Raw genomic sequence first — 23,072 nt, 5'->3', positions numbered from 1 at the left:
ATTAATAAAAATCTAAAAATAACAATCATAGCTATGAATCTTTTAAATTATTAATATAATTACTATTTTACTTAAATAAGACAACTACAAATGTATTGATTATATTGATTACTACATATTACATTTTTTGTAACTAGAAGACATCTCCATACATTTTTTTCTAAAGTATACGACCAAAGTATGCACTTAAGTTATGATCAAAATTACTCAAGCTTGTAAAAAAAAACTGAACCGTGGCAATTTGGTAATTATAGGTATGGACATGCAGTGGTGTTGTAATCATGCCAATTACATTTAATTTGGCACTTGTCATCTACCAAAACTACAAACAGATACAAGAGAAAGCGGTAATTAAGCCGCTTTCCTTCCGAATATAACCCAATCATCTTTTTTTTTTGGATCAAATTAATAATCTAGCGGTAAGGAAACGCTAATTAGAAAAGTGAAAAAAATAGGACTTCCTAATAAAGAATCTGTTTAGTCTTTTTCAGGAAAACAATGAAAATATAAATGACTTTATAATTTGCGAAGTGTTAAATAACATGTAATTTTAGATGCTTGTTATGTTTATTATTAGATTTGTGATCGAATGCAGAGGAATCCGTCCGAATCTGTCCGAAGTAGAAAGCGGCGTGCATTAATAAATACAAATTGATATTAGATAAAGTGAAGGTGAAGGTATCGCATTAGAGAAGGAAAGTGCCTTATATTATTATATTGTGCGAAGCAGGTTACTTCTTCTGGTCTAATTAAGCGGCGCGCTGATGAAGAGGGACGAAGAGAGACGGAAGGATGAAGAGAGAGAGAGACTCGGAGGTAAACGTACGATCACTACTTTCATGATTCCACCATTTTAATGTGTTTTTCCTTTCGTTTTAAAATTTCTTTCATCGGTATAAATAGTGGAGGTGCTCTCGTTGATCATCACAATTCACCTAGTGTTCGAGTAGTCCGAGCTGCACTCGCAGTAAAATTACCTTTAGAAACATGACTGTGAAGATTGCTGTACGTATATCATTGCGAACTTTATTGGTTTCTTAGTAAATTAATTTTATTCATTTATTTCTTTCAGTTGGGTGCTGTTGTTTGTTGCGTGCTTGTTTTAGCACCAATGTGCCTTGCTGGAGGAGGCGGTGGTGGCAGGTATGTTGTTATCTTTCGATTTTAAAGATGATGAACCCAGGAGTATTGATTCGTTGGTTTTGTCCTTGCAGTTCGCACAAGAAAGTTATAATCCATGTGCCCTTCAAAGTGAAAACCATCCATCACACGCACACTGTTTACAAGCATGTAGGTGGTCATGACCACGGTGGCGGCGGTGGTGACAGCGAGTATTACAAGGTCATCGGATACAGCGGCGGCATCGACGGCGGTCAAGTTGGACATTCCAGCGTTGGAGGTGGACATTCCGGCGGCGGTGGTGGTGGCGGATTCGGCCATAGCTACGGAGGCGGTTTCGGCGGAGGTCACAGTGACAAAAGTGAACAAGTCTCTGCAGGCGGTTCGTACGGTGGAGATGCCGGCGGCGATGCTGCTGGTGGTGGATACTCCGACTTCGGAAGTAGCTACTCTGGAGGACACAGCGAGAGTTCCGTGGGTAGTTACGAGAGCTACGCCGGAAGCAGCGAACACGGTGGTGACCATGGTTACAGCGGAGGATACTCCGGTGGATACAGCGCCAAGCAATTGAGCAGCTACGGCGGAGACGAAGGAACCAGCGGCTACGGAGGCGGTTACGAATCCGGCGGCGAAACCGGAGGTTACGAGAGCTCCGAAGGAGGTAGTTACGGTCATCAAGAGTAATTACAAACAAAAAATATGAGAGGGAAAGAAGCAATATAGGAGCTATGTTAATGTTTACTGTCTCTAGTCCTGTCGTTGGAATGCATTATTATATTTAATGTTATGTGTATAGATATGTTCAGGGTAACTACCAAATCATTTCATTCACAGGAAATTCATTCGATTCACATTAATAATATCTTTCGTGCATTCTCACTTATTCACAATTTGTTACTTATTTTTATTGTTGTGTTATTATTTATATATTGTTTACCATTTAAATCTTATTTTTATAAATACATCGTTTTATATTTTTTTTTATAAATAAACAAATTGAAAGAAATACTTTGTCGTTAGCGAACCTACTTTCACAAAAATACAGTTGAATATCTAAGATGGAAAAAAAAAACAAGATTAAAACGGAAGAAACAAGAATGAATCCGGAATTACCACCCGGAACGAGATTTGTGAAAGTATAATAATTACAAGCTTTCTAACGTGCATCTTAAGATAATGTTACAGCATTCGATTGCATTGAATTTGGAACATGTCGAATAAAAAAAAAACTAGGTGTGTGCGAAGTATATGATCATCAATCAAGTTTACTGCTGTCAATTTTAATCTAGTTTTTTTTGTAGTTTTATTTAAAATTTCCATTGAATTTGATTATGTTCACATAATAGTAATTGAAATAGATAATAATCTCAGGCTTATGAACTATAATACTAATTATATCATGAAGATTTTCAATCATTAATTTCTTATAGTAATTTAATTGCTAAACTATTTATATCTCATTCAAATCTCACTTTGTATTTTCTAGAAAAGTTTTAGTTACTACTTTGACGGTTCCACATGTAGCAATATTTCTCAGGCTTTCTATAGTTCAATGCTACAATTCAGAACTTCCTTCTATTTCCTTTAAAATATATACCAATTTTATGTTATTAATACGAATTATTTAGTCAATTTATATTTGAAAATTATCCGTATTGATTATTTGCATTTCCTATTGACAAATAAATGACAATATTGTCATACTTGTCAATACATGACTTATGTACTTGTCACATATGGTATGTGCACCAACTTCATGTTACAAATTTGATAAGTGATAAATATTTATTGATCACTTGAGTACACATTTATAAATATTCATATTACACTTAAATTTAATGTAGCAATTAAAATGTATCATAGTTTAATTTTATTAAATTCATGTTTTTTTTATGTAAATTTTATCCAAAATCCAGATTAGAAAATGTAATTATTAAAGTATAAAAATTAAATAAATCAAAAATATTATTCCCGTTTAAAATTTTGTGAAAGTTTCTTTAGTCCAATTATGCTTCCTGTCGTTTAAAGCAGTTCCACTCTTCCGGATACAATAAATGAAGACACGTTTACAAATTACTAAAATTAATTGCAAATTACACAAATAATACAATCTAGATCACATAAGTATAGCATGACGTTTTCTTTTAAGTTAATAATAGAATATACTCCATAAGTCAAACAAATTAAGTTAATGACAGTATCTGTTTGAAAGTAAATGTGACTTATTATAGTTTGAATTTATATAGGAAGTGCTCTCACGAGTATATTTAATGCATGTATGAATAAGTAAAGTGTTAGATGTGCAATGTTAATTGGAAAATAAAACAGCTGTGTGGCGGAATTATGAAAGCACTAAACTAGAGTTTCACGCCGGAATTGATTTGGCATATTGCGAGGACTATGTAGAAAATATGTACGAGCCGAAGAAGAAAGTGAAAATGCGGAGAACGTAGATTACAGGATGAAAATATACGCATAAATCGTCACGGGCCACAACCCACGTGGAATCCACGATTGATCTCCAAAGTTAATTTATTATAAGATAATCTTACTAGAGAAATCTCCAGACTTAAATGATGAGAAAAAAAATAGGTTGTTGTTTTGCCCAGAATTTGGAACACGGAAAGTTTTATAAAATATTTTTTCAAGTTATTTATTGACTAAGTTTACCCAATCAATTAATTTTCCGGACATGTTTCTTTACTTTCATAAATTATGTTTTGTCAATTTTCTTTTTCTTTAATAATTAGGTATTTAATTAATTATAATTAATTTTAATAATATGTTGGAAGCATCTCCTCGGTTTTTGCTCAAGTATGTCGCATTCCTCTTGCAGAATATAAGAAATATCATCGTGCGCTTACCATGAAGTATGGAATATGCCATATTTCAAAAGTTAATTAAAAAAGATACGCGACGACACCAGTTGATCGTAATCTGTGCATAATTTTATTACATAGTCGTGCGGAATGCAATGAGGATGTGGATATACGTGTTCCGCATTGTGTATTAATTATTTCCCGATTTCAGTTCGTAGGAAGAAGTAATGTGAACATCTGCAATTGATCTGGATGGAAAATTGTTATTAGTGTGAGCAGTTTTACCGTTTTATTACTTTTTGCGTATGTGGGACACAAGGCCGACTATAGACGAAGTTGTAATTAGCATACTTTTAAGTATTAATTTGGAGATCAAGGAGGTTAATTTAGGATGCGATCGATGTCAGAGGATTTTACGTGGAAATGCATTAGTACGAACATCTTTGATATCAAATTCATGTGATGTCAAGTCGGTTCTGTTCGGTTCGTGCAAACGTTTCACGTGGTCGACGACTAATTTCGTCCATGTTAATGAAAGACCTGACCTGTACTTTAATATTTATTCAAATTAGCTTGTAATTTGTAAGTTCTGGTCATTAACCAAATCACGTTCCTAAACACAAATAACAACAATAAAATAGATAATTATGTATTTTCATAAATTGATATTTTTTAACATATAGTTTATTTTTTAATTTGTTCTTCAAACCTCACTTTGTATTTTCTAGAATTGTTTTAGTTACTTCTTCGACGATTTCAATTATTGAAGTAGCTATATTTCTCAAGCAACGTAGCTTCCTATGGTTTAATGCTACAATTCAAAACTTCCTCAAAATTGATTGAATATTTGCATTTCCTATGATCATGGTTTTATTTTTTTACCAAAATTTCATATTGTCAACTTGTCATACTTGTCAACACATTTACTTGACATTAAATATAATATATATTTCTAAGTTTATTAGAAATTATGTTAAACTGAATCGTTTGATTTTCAAGATTTCTTGTACCAATAAACATTGGTACTACATTTGTTCTTATGCAATATGTTAACCAAATAATAAATTAACAATTTATTGATAATTTAAAGTTTGACAGACCTCTAACATGGAAGAAGCATATAACTACCAAAAGGAAACAGCTCGACCTGACGGTTAACAAGTTGCATTGGTTTCTCGGCAGATATTCGGGTGTTTCAACAGAAAACAAACTCTCCATCTACAAGGCAGTCAGATCTAGACCTATGGTATTCAACTGCGTGCAACTCTAGCCTAGACATCATCCAGAGGTTCAAATCAAAGACGTTGAGGCAATTGACCAGTTCTCCCTGGTTCACCACCAATGATTCTATCCACTGGTATCGCCTTCGTTAAAGAATATATTTCAAAAGCCAGCATCAGATATCGTCTTCGGCTGGAGGATCATCCGAATCAACTTGTTGTAGAGCTGAGCAACACAGATGGCTGTGAAATGATTCCAACCGCACGATCTTCCTACTCGTTTCTGATGTAATGATGATACTTTATCTTTTACTTGTTTATATTTTATCAGTGTAGTTTGGTCATTGGATCTGCAATATTGTTTATTTCATTTATATTTAGCCAGAATTAAAACTTATTAATATTTTTCTTGTAAATAAAAAAAATATCTTTAAACATAGTTTTGATCAACTCCAAGTTAGCTATAATTAGTATAAACTTATTACAAAAGATATATTTATTTAATTAGTTTTTTTATTTTAAAATATAATTGCTACTACAGTAGAACGTCGGTAACTTAATTCATTAATGAAGGATGTTTGAAAAAATAATTAATCATATTTTGTTCGTAAAAAATAACGTAAATTTGATACAGTCCATTCTGACTGCGCATATAATGGTTAGAATTAATTAAATCCTAATATTTCAAGCATAAATATCTAAAAATCTTAATAATTATTATTCAATAAATCAATGTTTTCTACATTTTGTTCATCAGAGGTCCAATTATACTGTGGACACCCTGTATATATTTTAATTATGGTTGTACGTATGTAACCAAACATACACTGACCTAATGATACGGTTGCATACATTGTATTTACATTTATTAATGAAGTTTGTGTAATATTTATATAGGTCTATCGGCAGGACAAGGATCTATTGCGTTCCCACCATAAAACGCGAGAAACATTTCATTAAAAGTCGTGCCGTGAGGCTGTGCAAGGTGATTTGATCATAGTATTAATCTGTCATTGACGTCTATACATTCCTCCTATTATGTACAGCATAAGCAATTGATTTTTATAGTGCACACGAAATATGGATGATTTAAAGTGAGTCCCCTAACAAGATTTGTTTATATCCAAATATTCGCCCTCCCACAAAAAAATTATAACAAACAATTATTATTGCATTACCTACACAAAATTACAGTTCTGAACTTTCTCTTCAACAAAATCAATCCTTCCACATGCCCTAGATTGTATAGACAAATTTGTTCATATTGTTATAACTAATTGTTTATTTGCTTCTTTAGGATATATTTTGCCACATACAATGTGGGAACAAGTTCTCCAGAGCAGAGCTTGCTGGAGATGCTGTCTCTGTCCAGCAATCCGAAGAATGATAAAGCAACACCAGACTTTTATGTGATTGGGCTGCAGGAGGTCAGTGCTCAGCCGGTGAAATTAATGATTGATGCATTTAATGATGACCCATGGACAAGGGCTTTGAAGGAGATCCTTGCACCTAGAAACTACATCAAGCTGAAGACCATCAGGCTGCAGGGTTTAGTTTTGAGTGTCTACGCATTAAGGAAGCATTTGCTCAATGTTAGGGAGATCGAGAGTAATTACACTAGGACTGGGCTGTCTGGATTATGGGTTAGTGATATTCTCTGCAAAATTAATAGATAAACAAAAATTGAGACAGATAACATTATCAGTTTTTTTTTTGTGAATCATATTTTATATTTGTTTTACCTAAATTTATTACTTATCAATTAATTTTTGCAAATATATATTTCTCCATGAAAATGTATATATGACCTCAAGTTAAATATTTCTATGAAAAACGAATTTCAGATTGGGTTTGTCATAACATAGATTAAAAATACAAGTAAAATCTTTACAAAAACTATTACATGAATGTTTCTTAATTTAGCTACAGCATCTGTAGTTTACAATGTAAGCAAATAGTTTCTTTTTATAAACACATTACCTTTTTTTATTTTTGATCATAAACTTAGAATATTCTCAAACACTTATTTTTTATTCGATATTGGAAATACGTAAATTCTAATATTAATCAAATGTTCGTTTTTTTATAGAAATATTATAGTTAACCTTGGAAATCTAATGAAAAAAATATAGATTTTATTGATATTTTATTGAAATTAGAGAGAAAATATTTATTTTATTCGTTGTAAAAAAAATAGAATGCTCAAAGTTTGTTTCAAATGAGAGATATTTTACTGTTATCATACGCATCTGTTATTGATGGATAACAGGTTTATTTTACACATATTCCTGGAATATTACGAAAATAATCGTTGGAGCTTCAAACCAATTCTGCAAAGCAATTTATTTTCGTACGTATTGAAGTTTTGGAAATAAATAATCTGCTGAAAGCAAACAATTTATGTTCTAAAAACAGATGGAAATTTAAAGTGATTCATGAATTGAAATATATAATTAACTGTTAATATCATTTATTTTAATTATCTCTTAAGTTCAATAAATTATTGTTGAAACAAAACAATTTATCTACAGTTTTTGCTCTAAAAAAAAAGTTTTAACTGATTCATGTATACATGTAAGTAATTAATATTTTGTTATTATCAACAAATAATTCGTAATTATTTTATTGTTAAAACGAAAACTTGTTTAGTCTACTCTTTTTGTTTTAAAAACGGTTTAAATAATAACAATGAATTCGTAAATATTTCAATGTTTTTAGCGAGTAATTAATAGTCTGCTCAAAGCAAAATCGATATATTTCGATAGCCAAGTTATTTTTGCATTGCTCGAGACGCAAATCTTGGCATTGAATTCTACTAGAATGAACATAATTCATTGTATTGCGCGTAACATTTTCTTAGACTTGAATATATGATGATAACTAACAATTACATAAGTTCGCATTGCAAAATCGATACAAGTTCGATTGGAAACGCGTATTAATAGTTTTGAGTACAGGAATGTTTCGAATAGTGCGGATTTTGCTACTGTTTGAAAACGGACTACTCGGACTTATATGCGGTTTTATATAATTAAACGCAACAAAAAGATACTGAACTGAATTGAGAAAAGTAAAGAAACGAACATAAACAAAACGTTCTATACTACTTTTTTAGAACTTATTTTGCTCAATTAAAATTTGCTTTGTTTTGAAATATTCAAACCGTACTATAGTGAAAGCGCACTGTCCGAAGCCGAACTATGCGAGCTTTGCTGTAATTTCATATACATTCGTTGTATTTTATTAAGTGAATGTGTGTAGCACTGTTTTTTCCAATTTCTTGACTTGAATATATGATGATATCTAACAATTACATAAGTTTGCATTGCAAAATCGATACAAGTTCCTTTGGAAACGCGTATTAATAGTTTGAGTACAGGAATGTTTCGAATAGTGCGGATTTCGCTACTGTTTGAAAACGGACTACTCGGACTTTTATGCGGTTTTATATAAATAAACGCAACAAAAAGATACTGAACTGAATTGAGAAAAGTAAAGAAACGAACATAAACAGAAAATTCTATATTACTTTTTTAGAACTTATTTTGCTCAATTAAAATTTGCTTTGTTTTGAAATATTCAAACCGTACTATAGTGAAACCGCACTGACCGAAGCCGCACTATGCCAGCTTTGCTGTAATTTCATATACATTAGTATACATTAATATATATTAGTTGTATCCAATTATCCAAGAAGATAAATTCAAATATTTTGTGTATTTTTACTTGAATTTAATTGATTACAAATCCAATTTTTACTTATTATTTATTTTTTTGTACAATAATTTGAATTGAATATTTATTAAACAATGATATTACACAGTCAATATTAATAATTGAAAGTAAAAAGTAATGAATATAATACAAAAAAAGCCAGTAAATTTTTTGTCACTAAAATAGTTGTATTGTGCTAAGCTATTAAACATTATTTTAAAACAAGAATGCAGTAAATTTTCATCGCCTGACAAACATTATTTTATTTTTTTTGTTTACGCTCACTTTCATGATGAATATTAACTTTAGTGTCGAATATAAAACGCAGTTTTATGTTGGAAAAAACTCGCACCGTGTATCGATTCGAATTGGTGTGTCGACAATTTTTTATGCAAACAATTATTCAAATGCGTTTCACAATCGAAGAGAGAAGTATTTAAGATCGATATCTGTTATGTAATTTATGCAGTGTGATTGCCAAGGACGAATTCGAATTTGAACTAGAAACAGCAAATTTAGAAATTATAAAATTATGATAATATTATTTTAATGAATTTCTCATTCTCATATTCATTATTTCATTTTCTTTTGCAATAATTATACAAATGCACTCCAAATCAATGTAAACTTATTAATTCTTTGAATTAAACTTTAGTTAACTGTAATGATTATATTTGATAGAAATACCTTGGATATTATTGGTAATTAAATCCTCGACAAATCTACGTTAACTTGTGTATGTCTTATTTTATCATCATGACTTTACATACAAGAGTATAATGTTTAATTAGTGAGGAAATACGTTTATTGTCAAGCTTAATTAGATGCAATTAATATGCATTAAGTATACATAATTTTATGATATGAAATTCTTATATCAAGTACACTTGACGCTATTAGTATTTTACCTTTTAGTGTTTTCATGTTGACTTGTAGTAAAGATTATTTAATGAATTCAGAAATATATTTATGTTTTTAATTAGCAATTAAATGTGAAATGTAAAATAAGAGATCTTTTCTTTAAGTTTTGTGTTCTTTCTATTATATTTATTTATAAAAAACTTAATTATATATGTTGAAATTTGTTTATAATAGCAATTGCTGTAATTTGCAGCATTTAAAAATCATTGCGTGCACTATATAAATTATGAAAATTGTAGTGCAAAAAAAAATAGTTACTCATTTGAATGTAGAATGTCTGCAATAGAGGAAATACTAGTACAAAGTACACTAAAAAAAAATGTCACAAAACATTTCATGTTTGTTGTTGTAATTGTTGCAGGGCAATAAAGGTGCGGTAAGCATCCGTTTGGGCATTTACGGATGCACAATTTGCTTTGTGAACGCTCACTTGAGCGCTCACGATCATCAACTGGATGATCGCATCGAGGATTACAATACCATCGTGAAGGACCAGGAGTTCCACGTGAGTGGCAACAACACCATATTCTTTCACGAGTGAGTATATTAACTTCTTTTTTTTTATGTCGTATAATTTTATATACAATCTGTTCATCATTATGAACATTGAGTAAATTTAAGATCGCGGTTGACATTAGGTAGGTAATCTTTCCCGGATTTTTAATTTGTTGGTTGGTTGTCGTCTTGTAAAACTTATTAACTTCAGTAGTATATTGATGCTCTGCGATTCCATTATTTCCTTTGACTATGAATCTGCTGCTATCCTTAGCACTGTCATTGTCCATCGACTTGCCTGAAGGTCCATATGCTAAACCTCATTCATTTGACTGTCCATCTGTGTTGAACGATGGCCCTATTGCTGCAAGCACCGAGAGGCCTCACAAAGGGCCTGGCTTGACCAGGATTTGAACCTGTTCCCATTAGATCGTGGGCGACTTAACCATTCGGCTATTTGTCGCCCTTATATGAACTTCTTACCCATAATTTTCTCTAAAACTACTGTTTTTCTACTATTTCGCTTTACCTCGCAACGATTTTCATTCAACGTTGCGCAATACTGATCTCATGTGTTTTATGACGTCAACGAATAAATGCAATGCGCGACAATTTATTATTTTCCCGGTTGTCGGATTTAATTTTAGCTTTATCTATAACAGAGCAATGCACTTAACTTTTGTTGATAATTGTATAAAGAAAGTAGAATATATTTTTCTTAGCAACATTTATAATAATAATCGAGTCAATGTCCATCGCTAATTAATATTATTGATGTTGTTTATTTATTAATGCGCATATTTTATTAATCGCGTCTGCTGCATTGCTTCATTCAACTGTTTTATATGTGCTGGACAGTTACGTGTTTATGTACAGTTACGATCTGTTGAACTGTTGGAGCAGATAAATTGTGGCACACGGCAATGAAAATCTAGTTTAATGTTCCTTTTTTTTTAAATGTATATATCACAAGGTGCAAACACTATTTACGGTTTCCATAATTGTTTCTTAAACGTAATGGATTTTTATGTTTTTATTTTAAATTTTATATCAATAATGTATTTATAAAATACTAAATAATTCATAAAAAGTCATTGAGAATTTTAAATACGATAACTGAAATAGACACATACTAAAATTCTTGTGTTTAATAAATTTGGTAGAACTTTATCCAAACATAATTGAAGACTAAAGTAATGAAATTGCATTTACAAAGTAATTATTTATATTATAATTTGTTGAGTAAATTTGTTTAATTAATCATATTTTCTTAGAACTCAGCGTGAATTTGACTATTTTATTTATTTTAACTTTATTCTATGATTAAGTTTAAAGATCGATACGAAACTCAAAAGATATTTAATAATTGTTAAAAGAAAACCAGTAACAATTTGACCTTGTATTTCGTGAATATGTTTTATTTCTAACATTTCTGATTAATTGTTTTTGAATAATTTAATAATTGAGTGTAATTTATTATCAATTTTACATTCAAATATTTAGTTTCTTTATTATTGATTTAATCTTTAGTTTTAAAAAAATATATTAATCTTATATAATACGATAAATTAAGTTATCTTGTTTCCGTGATATTGATAAACATTTTCTATGTACTTATAATTTTTTTTTTAAATACTTTAACTTCTATCTAAATCGACTTGTTATCGACTTGTTAATTCATGAAAAATTTACTCGATTCAATTTGGACAGTTTTCTGTATAATTTTGTTTTTTTTTAATCCATTATATTCAATGTTACATCAACATATTTTTAGAGGCAATCAAACAATTTCTATTTCAAAATTTAAAAAGAAATAGATAATAGATAATTAAATAGTTTTCGACTAAATATCGAATTGTCAATCAACGTCATTGTGTGGGGCCATGACATCCAAAACGTAAATTATATTATAAACTAGATATTTGATGATGCTTTGACTAAATGTTGACTTGACCGTGATCTCACTTTAAATGTCGTCGTTGCAAACACACGTAATTACATTCCGTCAGAGAGAGAAAAAAACATGGTTTATGTAGAAGTAATGTTTGTAATTATTAACAAAGAGGTAACTTATAGGTCGAAAAATAAATAATTTTCAGAATTGGAAGTAATTAAGGTGCATTAGAGATTATTATCTATTGCTATTTTTCATATTCCTCATGCAAATGAATAGTAATGTTTTATGTCTGCAACGAGAATAATAAAGTATTTACGAAGCAGATAATCAATAGACACAAAGTCATAATTATATCCGAAGTAAAGATTCTTTATATCTACATTTTATAATGTGTTTATACTAGTATCAAATTCCTTATTCAGATCCGCAACAAAAAAATAGTTACAATAGGATGAAAATAATGTCCAAATATAAAAACGTAAATAATTTTATCTTACTCGTTTATTGTATTTTTGTTTTGATAATAAAAAATAATAATAAATATTCACACTTGAAAATCCGCTGATTACTCTGTTTCAAAATGGATTAACGTGTACAATTCAAGTTGTTTTAATAACATTGAAATTAACGTTTAAATGAAATACCTTGACATTTGAATAAATTTACTCAAGTTCAGGTTGTTCCACATCTTCTCTAACAAATAAAAAAACTTCAAGATCGTTAATTCGTGCATAAACTAATTAGACACTTTCTAATTACAACATAAATATTTGTTAATAATTAACATAAATATTAGTTTGTTTTTCATTGCATTTTTTTTATGTTGAGACTCGCCATTGTTTATGTTATAAGTGAGAATCCATTATTTCCAATGCTATTCAATTTATAGATGTGAGCCGAATACACAAAGTCGCGAGTGATTGATTTTGGCTTTAAAAATATCCTTGAAATTATTTCCACGAAATCCTTGCTGTATGTATGGATTCTCTAAACCAGCGTTTATGAACCTGTGAGCTGTGAACCAAAATTGGAACGCGTTATATTTTTAAAGTGTCACGAAATGACAGATGTCATCTTGTGTCAAAGAGAGGAACTGGTGAAATACTCTTAGCGATTGGGTCAGAGTACAAATACAAACAAATTTGTTGGGTCGTGCAACAAAAAGGTTGAGAAACGCTGCTCTAAACTATTAACTTGTACGTTTGTTTTGTAATCATTATTGATTTAGCACGAAACTGTTGAGTTACGTAAGTTTTAATAATGAATACTAAATGGTGGAAATTTAGTATTCATGAAAAGTTTACCTTTCGTGAAAATTGTGTAAAAATAAAACTCGTTGCGTTTAACGTATTAAAAGTCATTGAGTTATTAAATTCTTGAGTGTTTCAAATAATCATAATTTGCTGTTAAAAAAACTAGTCTTTAAGTAATTTATAAAAGAAGCAAAATTGAAACTAAGCTGAGGAAATAAAAAAAAAACTATCGCAATTTATTTTGTATAAAAAATATGAAATTGATTAAATATATAAGAATGTAAAAATATGTTTTGAGTATTATACAAATATGATTTTTCTATGTTGCAGTTACATTTTCTGGATGGGTGACCTAAACTTCCGGTTGCTGGAGAATTTCGACAGATCGCCAGAGGAAATCGAGAGGATAATCAATAAAGGAAACATAGACGAGTTGTTCAAGCACGATCAGCTTCGAAGCGTTATGCAGAAGAAAGTCGCTTTTTCAGAATTGGACGAAGGCAATCCCTTATTTCCGCCCACGTTCAAATTCGAAGTAGGCGATTCCAAATATGACCACAAGTAAGTTCAATTGTTTGCATAATACTACCCGGCTCCTCCGCAATTTTCTGTACAATAATTTATTTATTTTTTCAGGAGAAGACCGGCTTGGACAGATAGGATTTTGTACAAGGTTCATCCGAATAATTATGATAACATAACGTTGCACGCCGAACAAAAATCTTACATTTCCCATCCGCAATACACGTTGAGCGACCATAAACCCGTCACCTCGGAGTTCGTCATTAAGGTAAACTCATACTGCATTCACTATACGCAACATATTTGATTCCGAAATCTCTAGACTCAGTACATATTAGATTACTGATTAAAAAATTGTTAAATGCACATTGACAATCGTATTTAAATTCTTTGTTCTTTGCAATCCGGTATAAACGCAATAAGTAAGTGAACGAACTAATTGTTGCGAACGCTTTTTTACAAATAATAATATTGTTTTTATTTTGTTTCCCAATGTAGACTCCACAATTGACTAAGCGATTAGCGACATTCACATTAATAGATTCTCAGGTGCTTTCGGAATATGGAGAAGAGGTGGTGAAGTTTGACAAGATTTCGAACTGGTGGGACAACGAGGAGAACTGTATTAGTTTCGAGTTCCTTCATTATCATAAAATCAATAGAGACGATTGGATCGGCGTTTATAAGGTTTTAATTAACTTTAGATTGATGTATTTTTAACACGCTGTTTTTAGGCCGATTTTTGCTGCTTGGACGAGTACCAAACTTACGAGTACGTGATGAAAAATTCTAGTCCTACGCCCACGCCGAAGAACAAGGTTAGTCCGCAGATGTCACCTAATTCCAGCGTCCAGAATCCCGAAGGTTTTTCGAAGAAGTACAATATAACCTTCTCACAACCAAGCAATAAGCACGATGGTCTTTACCGGCTGATCTACGTGAGCGAAACAGAGGATAAAGTGAGGAGCGTTTTGGGAATTAGCGATGCCTTCACGATTTCCGATAAGGATGACTAACGGTGATTCGCACTTAGCAATTGCTTTTAAGATGAGCTTGCACTTGATAGCTAATTTATTGGTTTCTTAAGTTCCATACGAAGTAAATAGGTACAGGTGTCAATAAAAAAACTAAACTAGTTAAATTCCGGATCAAATCTGCTAAAGTTTTATCAAATATATTTATTTTTGTTATATAATTATTATATATATTATTTGTTGGAATAATAATAAAGTTTATTATTATTAGTATTCTGCTGGTTCATTCCTCTTCAGCTCAGTAGCTTGATGACAAATCGATGTTTATTTTTGTAATTATATTTTTTGTTGCCGCCAATCGAGTTTTAAATTGTATAAAACGTCCGATTCTAAGAGAAATATACTTTTTGCTTAAAATATATTGTTTTATTCGCGAAAGTTTTTGATTTTGTTTTTCGTAAATCATATTCCATCCATTTCTATCACATTCATTATTAACAAATTATTGAAAAATAAAGTGTATATCATCAATATACAAGTTATAATTATATTCTAATATAAGTTTTACGTAATGAATTAGAATGGACCAATGAATGTCAAAAAAGACAACCCTTTTCTAACGCGATTGTACCATGTTATATGGAAACCTCATTAGGAGAATATCGCATTACAGAAGTGTTTACTGCATTGCACAAATTTAACATAAAATTAGTATAATTATGAATTTCAGGAAGATTTTAGAAAAAAAAGATGATTTCATAAGAAATGTATTAATTTTGACATCATGAACTAAAATTGTTGATATTTTAACATCTTCAAAAAAAAGTTCATTGAAAATTAACTTAACTGGCATTAACTTATTTACTATAACAAAGACTTTCAATGGTTTTGGTTGGTAAAAACTAGATTGACAAACTAATATTTTTCTATTATAAAATTCTTTTCTTATTGAATTTTATTAATGTTATATAAAAGTCAGATTAAAAAAAAGGTTTAAAACTGAAATTAATTTGAATTCTGCATGAAAGTCAATTTCAAAACAAGTTTAATCAATTTAATAAAACTTAATGAATTTACACAGATTTACATTTATATAATAAGTTTCTTTATATTTTTGCAATTAGGAATATTTTGATTTTTTATAAATTAATGTTGGATGCATTGGATCTACAAATTTAAAGTTTTAAATTTAAAATGTAAAAACCTGCGTATTCATTATGATTTAATTAATTATCTCAATAAACAAAATAATTAATAAATAGCCAAAATCATAATAAAAAAATACGTAAACATGATAAAAGAATATATTTTATACTAGACGGATTCATGGCACTCGTGTTTGTCTAAAAAATATCAAACAAACTAATTTATTGAATCGTCTATTAGGAAAACAAGTACATAAAGAATGAGATGACTTTAATAACTACGTTTTGTGAAAGCTTTAACCCTTAGAATCAATATGTTTGTCATATATAAAAGTGGTGAGTCTAGGAGAGAAGTAATCTATATCGCTGTATGAATGAATATACACACTCCAGCTGTGTCATATTACTGCTATTCGGGACACACGACGTTCGGTGAAACTCGTCCAGGTTTATCAGAATATATCGAGGAATCTATTTTCACGTATCGAGGTATTTGACCGTCATGTTTTAGGAATGTTTGTAATATTTCGCCTCGTTAAATCTAAATATAACAGTCGAAATTCGAATAACGCCGGTCGCTATATCGTATTACCATTATCACACTAACTTCAAAAAGAGGTAATCATTAACATTTAACAGAGCGTTAATTTGCCTAAATGATGTGATCAAAGCTACAATAGTTCAAAAAAATATAAAATTCTCGTTGCTAAGTAAATATTTAGTAAATAAACAAATTTTATTTGTACAAGTGTCAAAGTTGAAGTGTTTTTAAAGTAGTTGGAAGATTTAATTTCTAGAATTATTTTAATCAAGGTAAATTGTTATAATTGTATTTTTTATCAAATTACAAGTTTTTATTGGTTTTCTGTGAATAATTATTGGAGTTAACAATGTAACGCCAGTCAACAACAGATGATGCAGTACCAACGTAATTTTATAATAGGCCACTAGACTAATCACCAAACCTACAAACAAACTTAAACTAATTGGAATAAAACTGAGGAAATTGCAAATTAAGCTAAACCAAATTGACTCATTTCACCTTAATTATGACAAAAGGAGACTCTGAAATAGCTTTAATAAAACAACGAATTAAAATCATAAAATTTTAGAAATATATTAGATTTTTTTGTAAACAATTTATTTCGAATCGAAAACATAATAATTCTTGATGATTTATTTACTTTACAATCTTAATTATAAAATGTAATTATAATGATTAATTAGATTTATATGCAAACAACTATGGTAATAATTCATTTCAGTGTTAAATTGCCAATTAAATAATTTCTGTTAATTAATTTACTTATTTTCTTTGAGTTGTATTAAAAAAATCTAATGTTAATTTGTTTTTCGTCATTATAAAACAAATATGAATTATTTTCTTCAAAGTTGATAGATTTCTAATAAATTGTGCATTTGTAAAATACTTGATCCTTCCTTTTATAAAATATCTTCGGAATTGAAATTCCAAATAATTCTTGTTAATTATTTTACTTAATTTCTTCACGTTTGAAACAGTTTTATTTAGACAAACCTACATGTTTATTTTTCACAAATACTTGATTTTAGTTATTAGAAAATAAATATAAATTTCATTTCAATGATTTTCTTCAAAGTTGAATGATTTCTAATACATTGCGCATTTGTAAAATAATTGTTACTTCCTTTTTGAACATATCGTTCTAAAAACGGAATTGAAATTCCGCATTGAAATATATAGGAAAACCGGTTAACTCTGGTGCAGTTTTTAAAAATAAAACGGACGCTGAACACGGGTATAAGTGGCACGAAAACGGACGTCGTTTCAAATGCAGATGGCAATTTAGATAGCTAATGTCCAAAATCACTTTGGAATTGGCGTGACCTTGAAACTCTCGGATCCTATCGCCGCAAAGGCTTGCATTTGCAAAACATAATTTTCATAGTTTTTCTTTAACTCTGTTATTGTAAGTACATATTTGTCAATTGAAAGTACATTATTGACCCAAATTAAAGTCAACATATTTTTTAAGTAAAAATCAATATAAATTGATCAATTATTAAAAAGAATAAATGAAGATATTTGATAGTTTGTTAAAGTTAAGCAATATTTCTGGAGGAATGTCTTAAAATTACGCATGTTAACTCTGAAGGGCTAAAAATTCTTAAATTTGTAAAATGTATTTATAACAATAAAAAATGATTTACATAAAAAAGTCAATGGAAAGTTTTATAGAATTTGATGATTAGAATGTGGTAATTCCTCTTTCTTGAACATTTTCTTAACATACAATTAAAAAGGTGGTAAAATTCGACCCTAAAATAGTTAAAACAAATCAATTTTATGTTTGTTTCAAAAGAAATTTACACTGATAATAATTATCAATAATACAAAAGAACAATCGTTAATTAAAATTGAATCAATAATAATTTAATGTGTGTGTCAACATATTTCTACAAAAGCAATCATCATACTATAATTTATATTGTTAATTAAAATTAATATTTATGATGTTTATATGAGTTGGAGTTTGCAACACCGTACGTTGAATTAGCAAATGAATCACATAAAATAAATATATATATTTCACCAGTTGAAGTTTCCTGTGAAAGTAAGAATTCAGCTTCTCAATTTTATTTCCCTTCTAAACTATTAATCGCTACTCCACATGCAGCAGTCTCCCATTCAAATCGTTCGTGAAAATGTCAATTAAATTTCGAAATGGCAATTGTAAACTTATACTTATTTTCTTAACGAATTTAAATTCTACAAATAGAATTTCGTTTATTATTCGTAATGTTTCATAAATTAATGTTATTCATGTTGTCGAGTAATTAATTTGAATACCGCACGTATTTACATAATAGTTGAAAGATTGTGATTTGTGGTCATTTGAGTGGAAAAGCAATATATATTAATCAAATTAAATTATTTAAAAAAATACAGCATTACCTCGTAGAGTGCGGATACTTGACATATCCCGGACTATTTGAAACTGGATTAGTCAAGGATTTTAAAATCATATAGCTATAAACTACACAAAAAGACTTGACTGTAATAATACTATTTTTTTAGATTTTTTTTGGTCAATTAAAATTTAGTTTATTTTATAATTTTCAAACCGGACTGATCGAAGCAGTGTAAGATATTGCAGTATTAGACAACTGTTAAACTTTAGATTTTTATCATATTGAATTGAGAGTGGGAATGTATATGCTCGATTCGAAGCAGTTTTTACGTAACACAATTCATTTGGCACACATGGTCTTTGAGCTAGTTTACATGCAGACTGTAAGCATCGTTTAATTCTTCTTTGTAAATTCGCTTTGTACGTTCCGTTGTAATCCTTGTCGTTTCCTAAGTTTACAATATCCTGTTCAAAGTCTATCCACTTCGTCTGGACACTTTAATAGTTTTAATAGCTTTTGTTCTCCTATGTTCTCTGATTTTGATTACATGAGGCCGGATATTTTGTATACATTTTGCTGTGAAGAAATCCCGGTCTGCATGAAATTTATTAGAAAGGTCAAGCTTATTTTTACATGAAATTATAATAGTTTTTGATTCATAACGAAAGTGCATTTATTGTTAAGATAATTCGTATTTAATAATTTAAAAAATATTACCAATTCTATGTTATAATCAATATTCTTATCATCTACTTAAAAAAATATTCTACTGTTTTCTACTTATTCATGTATTGGGTCTAATTAGGGTCGACAAAGTCATTATCTTGCATTAAGTAATGAATAAACTTGAACAAATCACTGTTGACACACTTGTTCAAAATATTTATTCATTGTAGACTAAAACCTGTTTACTCAAAAATTGAGCAAAATATATATATAAAGCATGTTCAATTAGGCCGGTGGCAATCGCAAGACGTTCGAAATACCGACTGTACCAAAACTATAATGCCGACTATATCAAAATTGATAGTCAGGATTTTGATATAGTCGAGATTATGTTTGTCGGGAATATGGTTGCCAAGATTCTGATACAGTCGGGATTATGGTTGTCGAGATTTTGATATAGTCGGGATTTCGAACGTCAGGATTTTGATACAGTTGGGATTTCGATACAGTCGGGATTTCAATAGTCGGTCTTTCGGTTGTCGGGCTTGCGATTTAGATCTGAATTAGGTATATAGATACTTTTTTATGTATGTAGATATGAAAACTAGAAACATAGTTTTATATTCAATTATTATTTTCAAATTAATTATATAAATAATAATCAATGCAGCAATACCTCGCATAGTCCGGACTAATCGAGACATTAAATACATACAAAACATGATAAACCGCACAAAAGAAGACTTAATATTTTTAGAATTTATTCTAATTTAGCTCAATTAAAATTTATTTTGTTTTGAAATTTTCAAACTCTGGACTATAGTGAATTCGGACTGATCTAAATCGGATAATAGTATTGCTGTATTTGTTTTTGTCAAGTCTAAGTTTCTAGATGTGATGTAAAGAAATTGAGTGTGGGAATACTTGATTCCAAAGGTTTTACAAGAGTTTTTTGTTTTATGTAACATACTTTACTAAAAACAGATGGTCTTTAATTTAATCCAGCATGATTTTTAATTAGCGCATAAATTGAACTTAACGATGTGGTGACATAAAATTTAAATGTATTAACTTTTATTTATATTAATATTATAAGATTCAAATATAAACAATAATTAATAAAATATATCAAAACATTTTATTAACTATATTCTCTCAAATATAATGTAGCAACAGTAAGCTTCAAGTTACAAAAAAGTATTCCTTAAATTTCAGTTGAATTTAAACAATGTTTTTATTTTATAGTTCAGATCATCAATATAACTTAATCGAAATAAATTAAATATGATTGCAATGAAAATTAGATTACACAATCATTATATCATTGTTGTGCAAAGTAGTTTTTGGGTGAAATTGTGGAGGCGATAAAGAAACATAAGAAAGCGGCGGAAACAAGAAATAAATAAAATGTTGACAACCGTACTATGTTTCTTTATTATTATTACTTAATATATTTTACATATTAAAAATAAATAATATAGATTTTCCTTTCAGTACGTTTTTAAAAATTTATTTACACTTCTTGAAGAAAAAGTACATTAATTTTTCATCAATAATATACAAATCTTTATTGAATTTTCGATAATTTCAGCAATAATATTTAATGCAAAAGTCATAAAAAGTATACAAAATTACAATATAGATAATACAGTTATTAGGGCGGAAATGCTGAGGTCAATAGCCCTTTGTATGTATGTAGAACCATTGATGCAATGAATGATTTAAATAACTTTTTTAATAATAACAATATAAAAATATTGAAAACATGCACGTTTTTAATACTTTTTTCCTAATGTTAGATATTATTTCCTACACTGCATTTGATTAATAACGATACACGTGACATTTGAGTTTAGTAAACATAGGATCATAGATATGATTAAGTTGTTATTATTTTTTTTAACATTTGCATTATATAATCGATTTCTGGGAGAGGTGAATGAATAATGAATCAAATCAATATTGATACGGACTTAAGTCTCTTAAGTATTATCGGTTTCGAAAGTTGATCGCGAAATTGATTTATCCGATGAGATGACGATTGCGTAAACGCATTCTGCACAGTTTACAGATTGGACGTAACACCTGTGCACTCGAATATTTCGTGTGTGCATGATTTTTTATTTTTTCAAAAAAAATGTCCTGTCCCAATTACTCTTCTAGCTACCAGAATGCAACCAACCGAACCGGGGAGGGCGCGCGTGCGTGTTTCGAAGCTGTGCATTCGCGCGTGGAATAAAAACTTTCAAAGAGATTTAATTCTATAGCGCATATATCTTCAGCGGCGAGTACATCTATCCATCTGGAGCGGCAAAAGTAAAATGTGCGGAAAGGTGTGCCGTCGTTCGGCTTCAATTTGAATGTTTGCAAAGTGATCACGACGAGTACAGAGACTGGGAATCAATTAAAAAGAAAAGAAGTGCGTACTCTCTTCAAGAATTTGGGACAGGATGGACAGCGGTAGCACGGTGTTCGATTACGGGGGAGGCGATTGCGACGAGGACAATTACAAAAGTTTGTTTGCACGTTCGATGGTGATAAACTCTCAGCACCGGAAGAAACCGTCGTTGGGTCGAAGGGAATGCTCCGAGAAGTGCAACCTCAGTGAACAAGGCAAGGCTGAAACGTCGTCCTGCCGTGCAGAGAAGGACTCCAGATTGAAGGTACGCAGGATTTTGCACGCGCGTTCCTTCCTACCGGCGCTCCAACGATGATGATGATGCATTGTTTCCATCATTTGCATTCAATCTTCATCCGAGCCGGAAGCAGCCGCTGCCCTCCCGTGTTCCTTTCGTTGCTTCCGTCGTTTTATTTCGATTCACACAATCAAAGTACCTTTTTTCAACTTATCTTCACCATTCTTTTAATGCAACGTAAATACAGAACCGTGTAGGATAACAAATAATGGCTCCGCTGTGCACCGACCGTACTTCCGGTTCGGGTGTTTGTTCATGCAAGTTCACGGTATCTGATAGTGGCTGTAATTTTTTATTCATTACAGTAATGATTTTACCGGATCCACTATCTATACAAACGCAACGCAAACACATACAAAAAAGAACTTCAATTGAATTTTTAATAACAACAATATTTATTGAAAACTATCAAAATAAATAATACCGGCTTCTCAAGACAATGAAAAAGTTACCTTCATTAGTAACTTTTATTAGCGCTTTTTGATCTTCTATAAACAATTTTCAACAGAATAAAACTGGCTTGTCAACATTAGACAAGCAACTTGTATTAACTCAAGTAATTGCAACGCGGCTAATATATACTTGTCTAACATTGTTAAGTGGAAATACAAGTATGTGAATTGAACTTTTAATAATAATATTGATTTAAACATAAATAAAAATGTTATTAACAATAACAAAACAATATAAATAATATTAACTAAAATAAATATGAGAAGTAACTGAAGCAAATACTTGG

At 30.1% G+C, this 23,072-nt stretch overlaps 2 protein-coding genes across 3 annotated transcripts; both read left to right on the top strand.

Moving 5' to 3' along the window:
- Nucleotides 1-787: 787 nt before the first annotated feature.
- LOC108566205 (keratin, type I cytoskeletal 9-like) lies at nt 788-1,803 on the top strand. The gene is made up of 4 exons (XM_017925991.1): nt 788-816; nt 904-1,005; nt 1,073-1,143; nt 1,215-1,803. Exons 2-4 carry the CDS (start codon nt 988-990, stop codon nt 1,801-1,803), a joined length of 678 nt encoding a protein of 225 aa, XP_017781480.1. The 5' UTR covers nt 788-816; nt 904-987.
- Nucleotides 1,804-6,034: 4,231 nt separating this feature from the next.
- On the top strand, nt 6,035-15,145 carry LOC108566230 (phosphatidylinositol 4,5-bisphosphate 5-phosphatase A-like). Of its 2 annotated transcripts, none has more exons than XM_017926027.1 (7): nt 6,035-6,252; nt 6,456-6,801; nt 10,155-10,330; nt 13,769-13,999; nt 14,075-14,228; nt 14,510-14,647; nt 14,695-15,145. In XM_017926027.1, the coding sequence occupies exons 1-7, from the start codon at nt 6,239-6,241 to the stop codon at nt 14,974-14,976; spliced, it is 1,341 nt and encodes a 446-aa protein (XP_017781516.1). In that variant the 5' UTR covers nt 6,035-6,238; the 3' UTR covers nt 14,977-15,145. The 2 variants fall into 2 exon arrangements, with proteins under 2 accessions (XP_017781516.1, XP_017781515.1); XM_017926026.1 differs by having other exon boundaries at nt 14,459-14,647; nt 14,695-15,144.
- Nucleotides 15,146-23,072: the final 7,927 nt, after the last annotated feature.

Source organism: Nicrophorus vespilloides, unplaced genomic scaffold (assembly GCF_001412225.1).
Source record: "Nicrophorus vespilloides isolate i.1.1-1 unplaced genomic scaffold, Nicve_v1.0, whole genome shotgun sequence".
Classification (NCBI taxonomy): Eukaryota; Metazoa; Arthropoda; class Insecta; order Coleoptera; family Silphidae; genus Nicrophorus; species Nicrophorus vespilloides.
Note: the sequence above shows the minus strand (reverse complement) of the source record. Positions and strands in the feature narration are given on the sequence as shown.

Excerpts from the sequence above, each read along its gene's own strand:
- LOC108566205 (XM_017925991.1), top strand. Across the intron at positions 1,144-1,214 it reads GGAGGAGGCGGTGGTGGCAG|TTCGCACAAGAAAGTTATAA; the intron begins GTATGTTGTTAT and ends TTGTCCTTGCAG.
- LOC108566230 (XM_017926026.1), top strand. Across the intron at positions 14,000-14,074 it reads GATTCCAAATATGACCACAA|GAGAAGACCGGCTTGGACAG; the intron begins GTAAGTTCAATT and ends TTATTTTTTCAG. Across the intron at positions 14,648-14,694 it reads ATTGGATCGGCGTTTATAAG|GCCGATTTTTGCTGCTTGGA; the intron begins GTTTTAATTAAC and ends CGCTGTTTTTAG.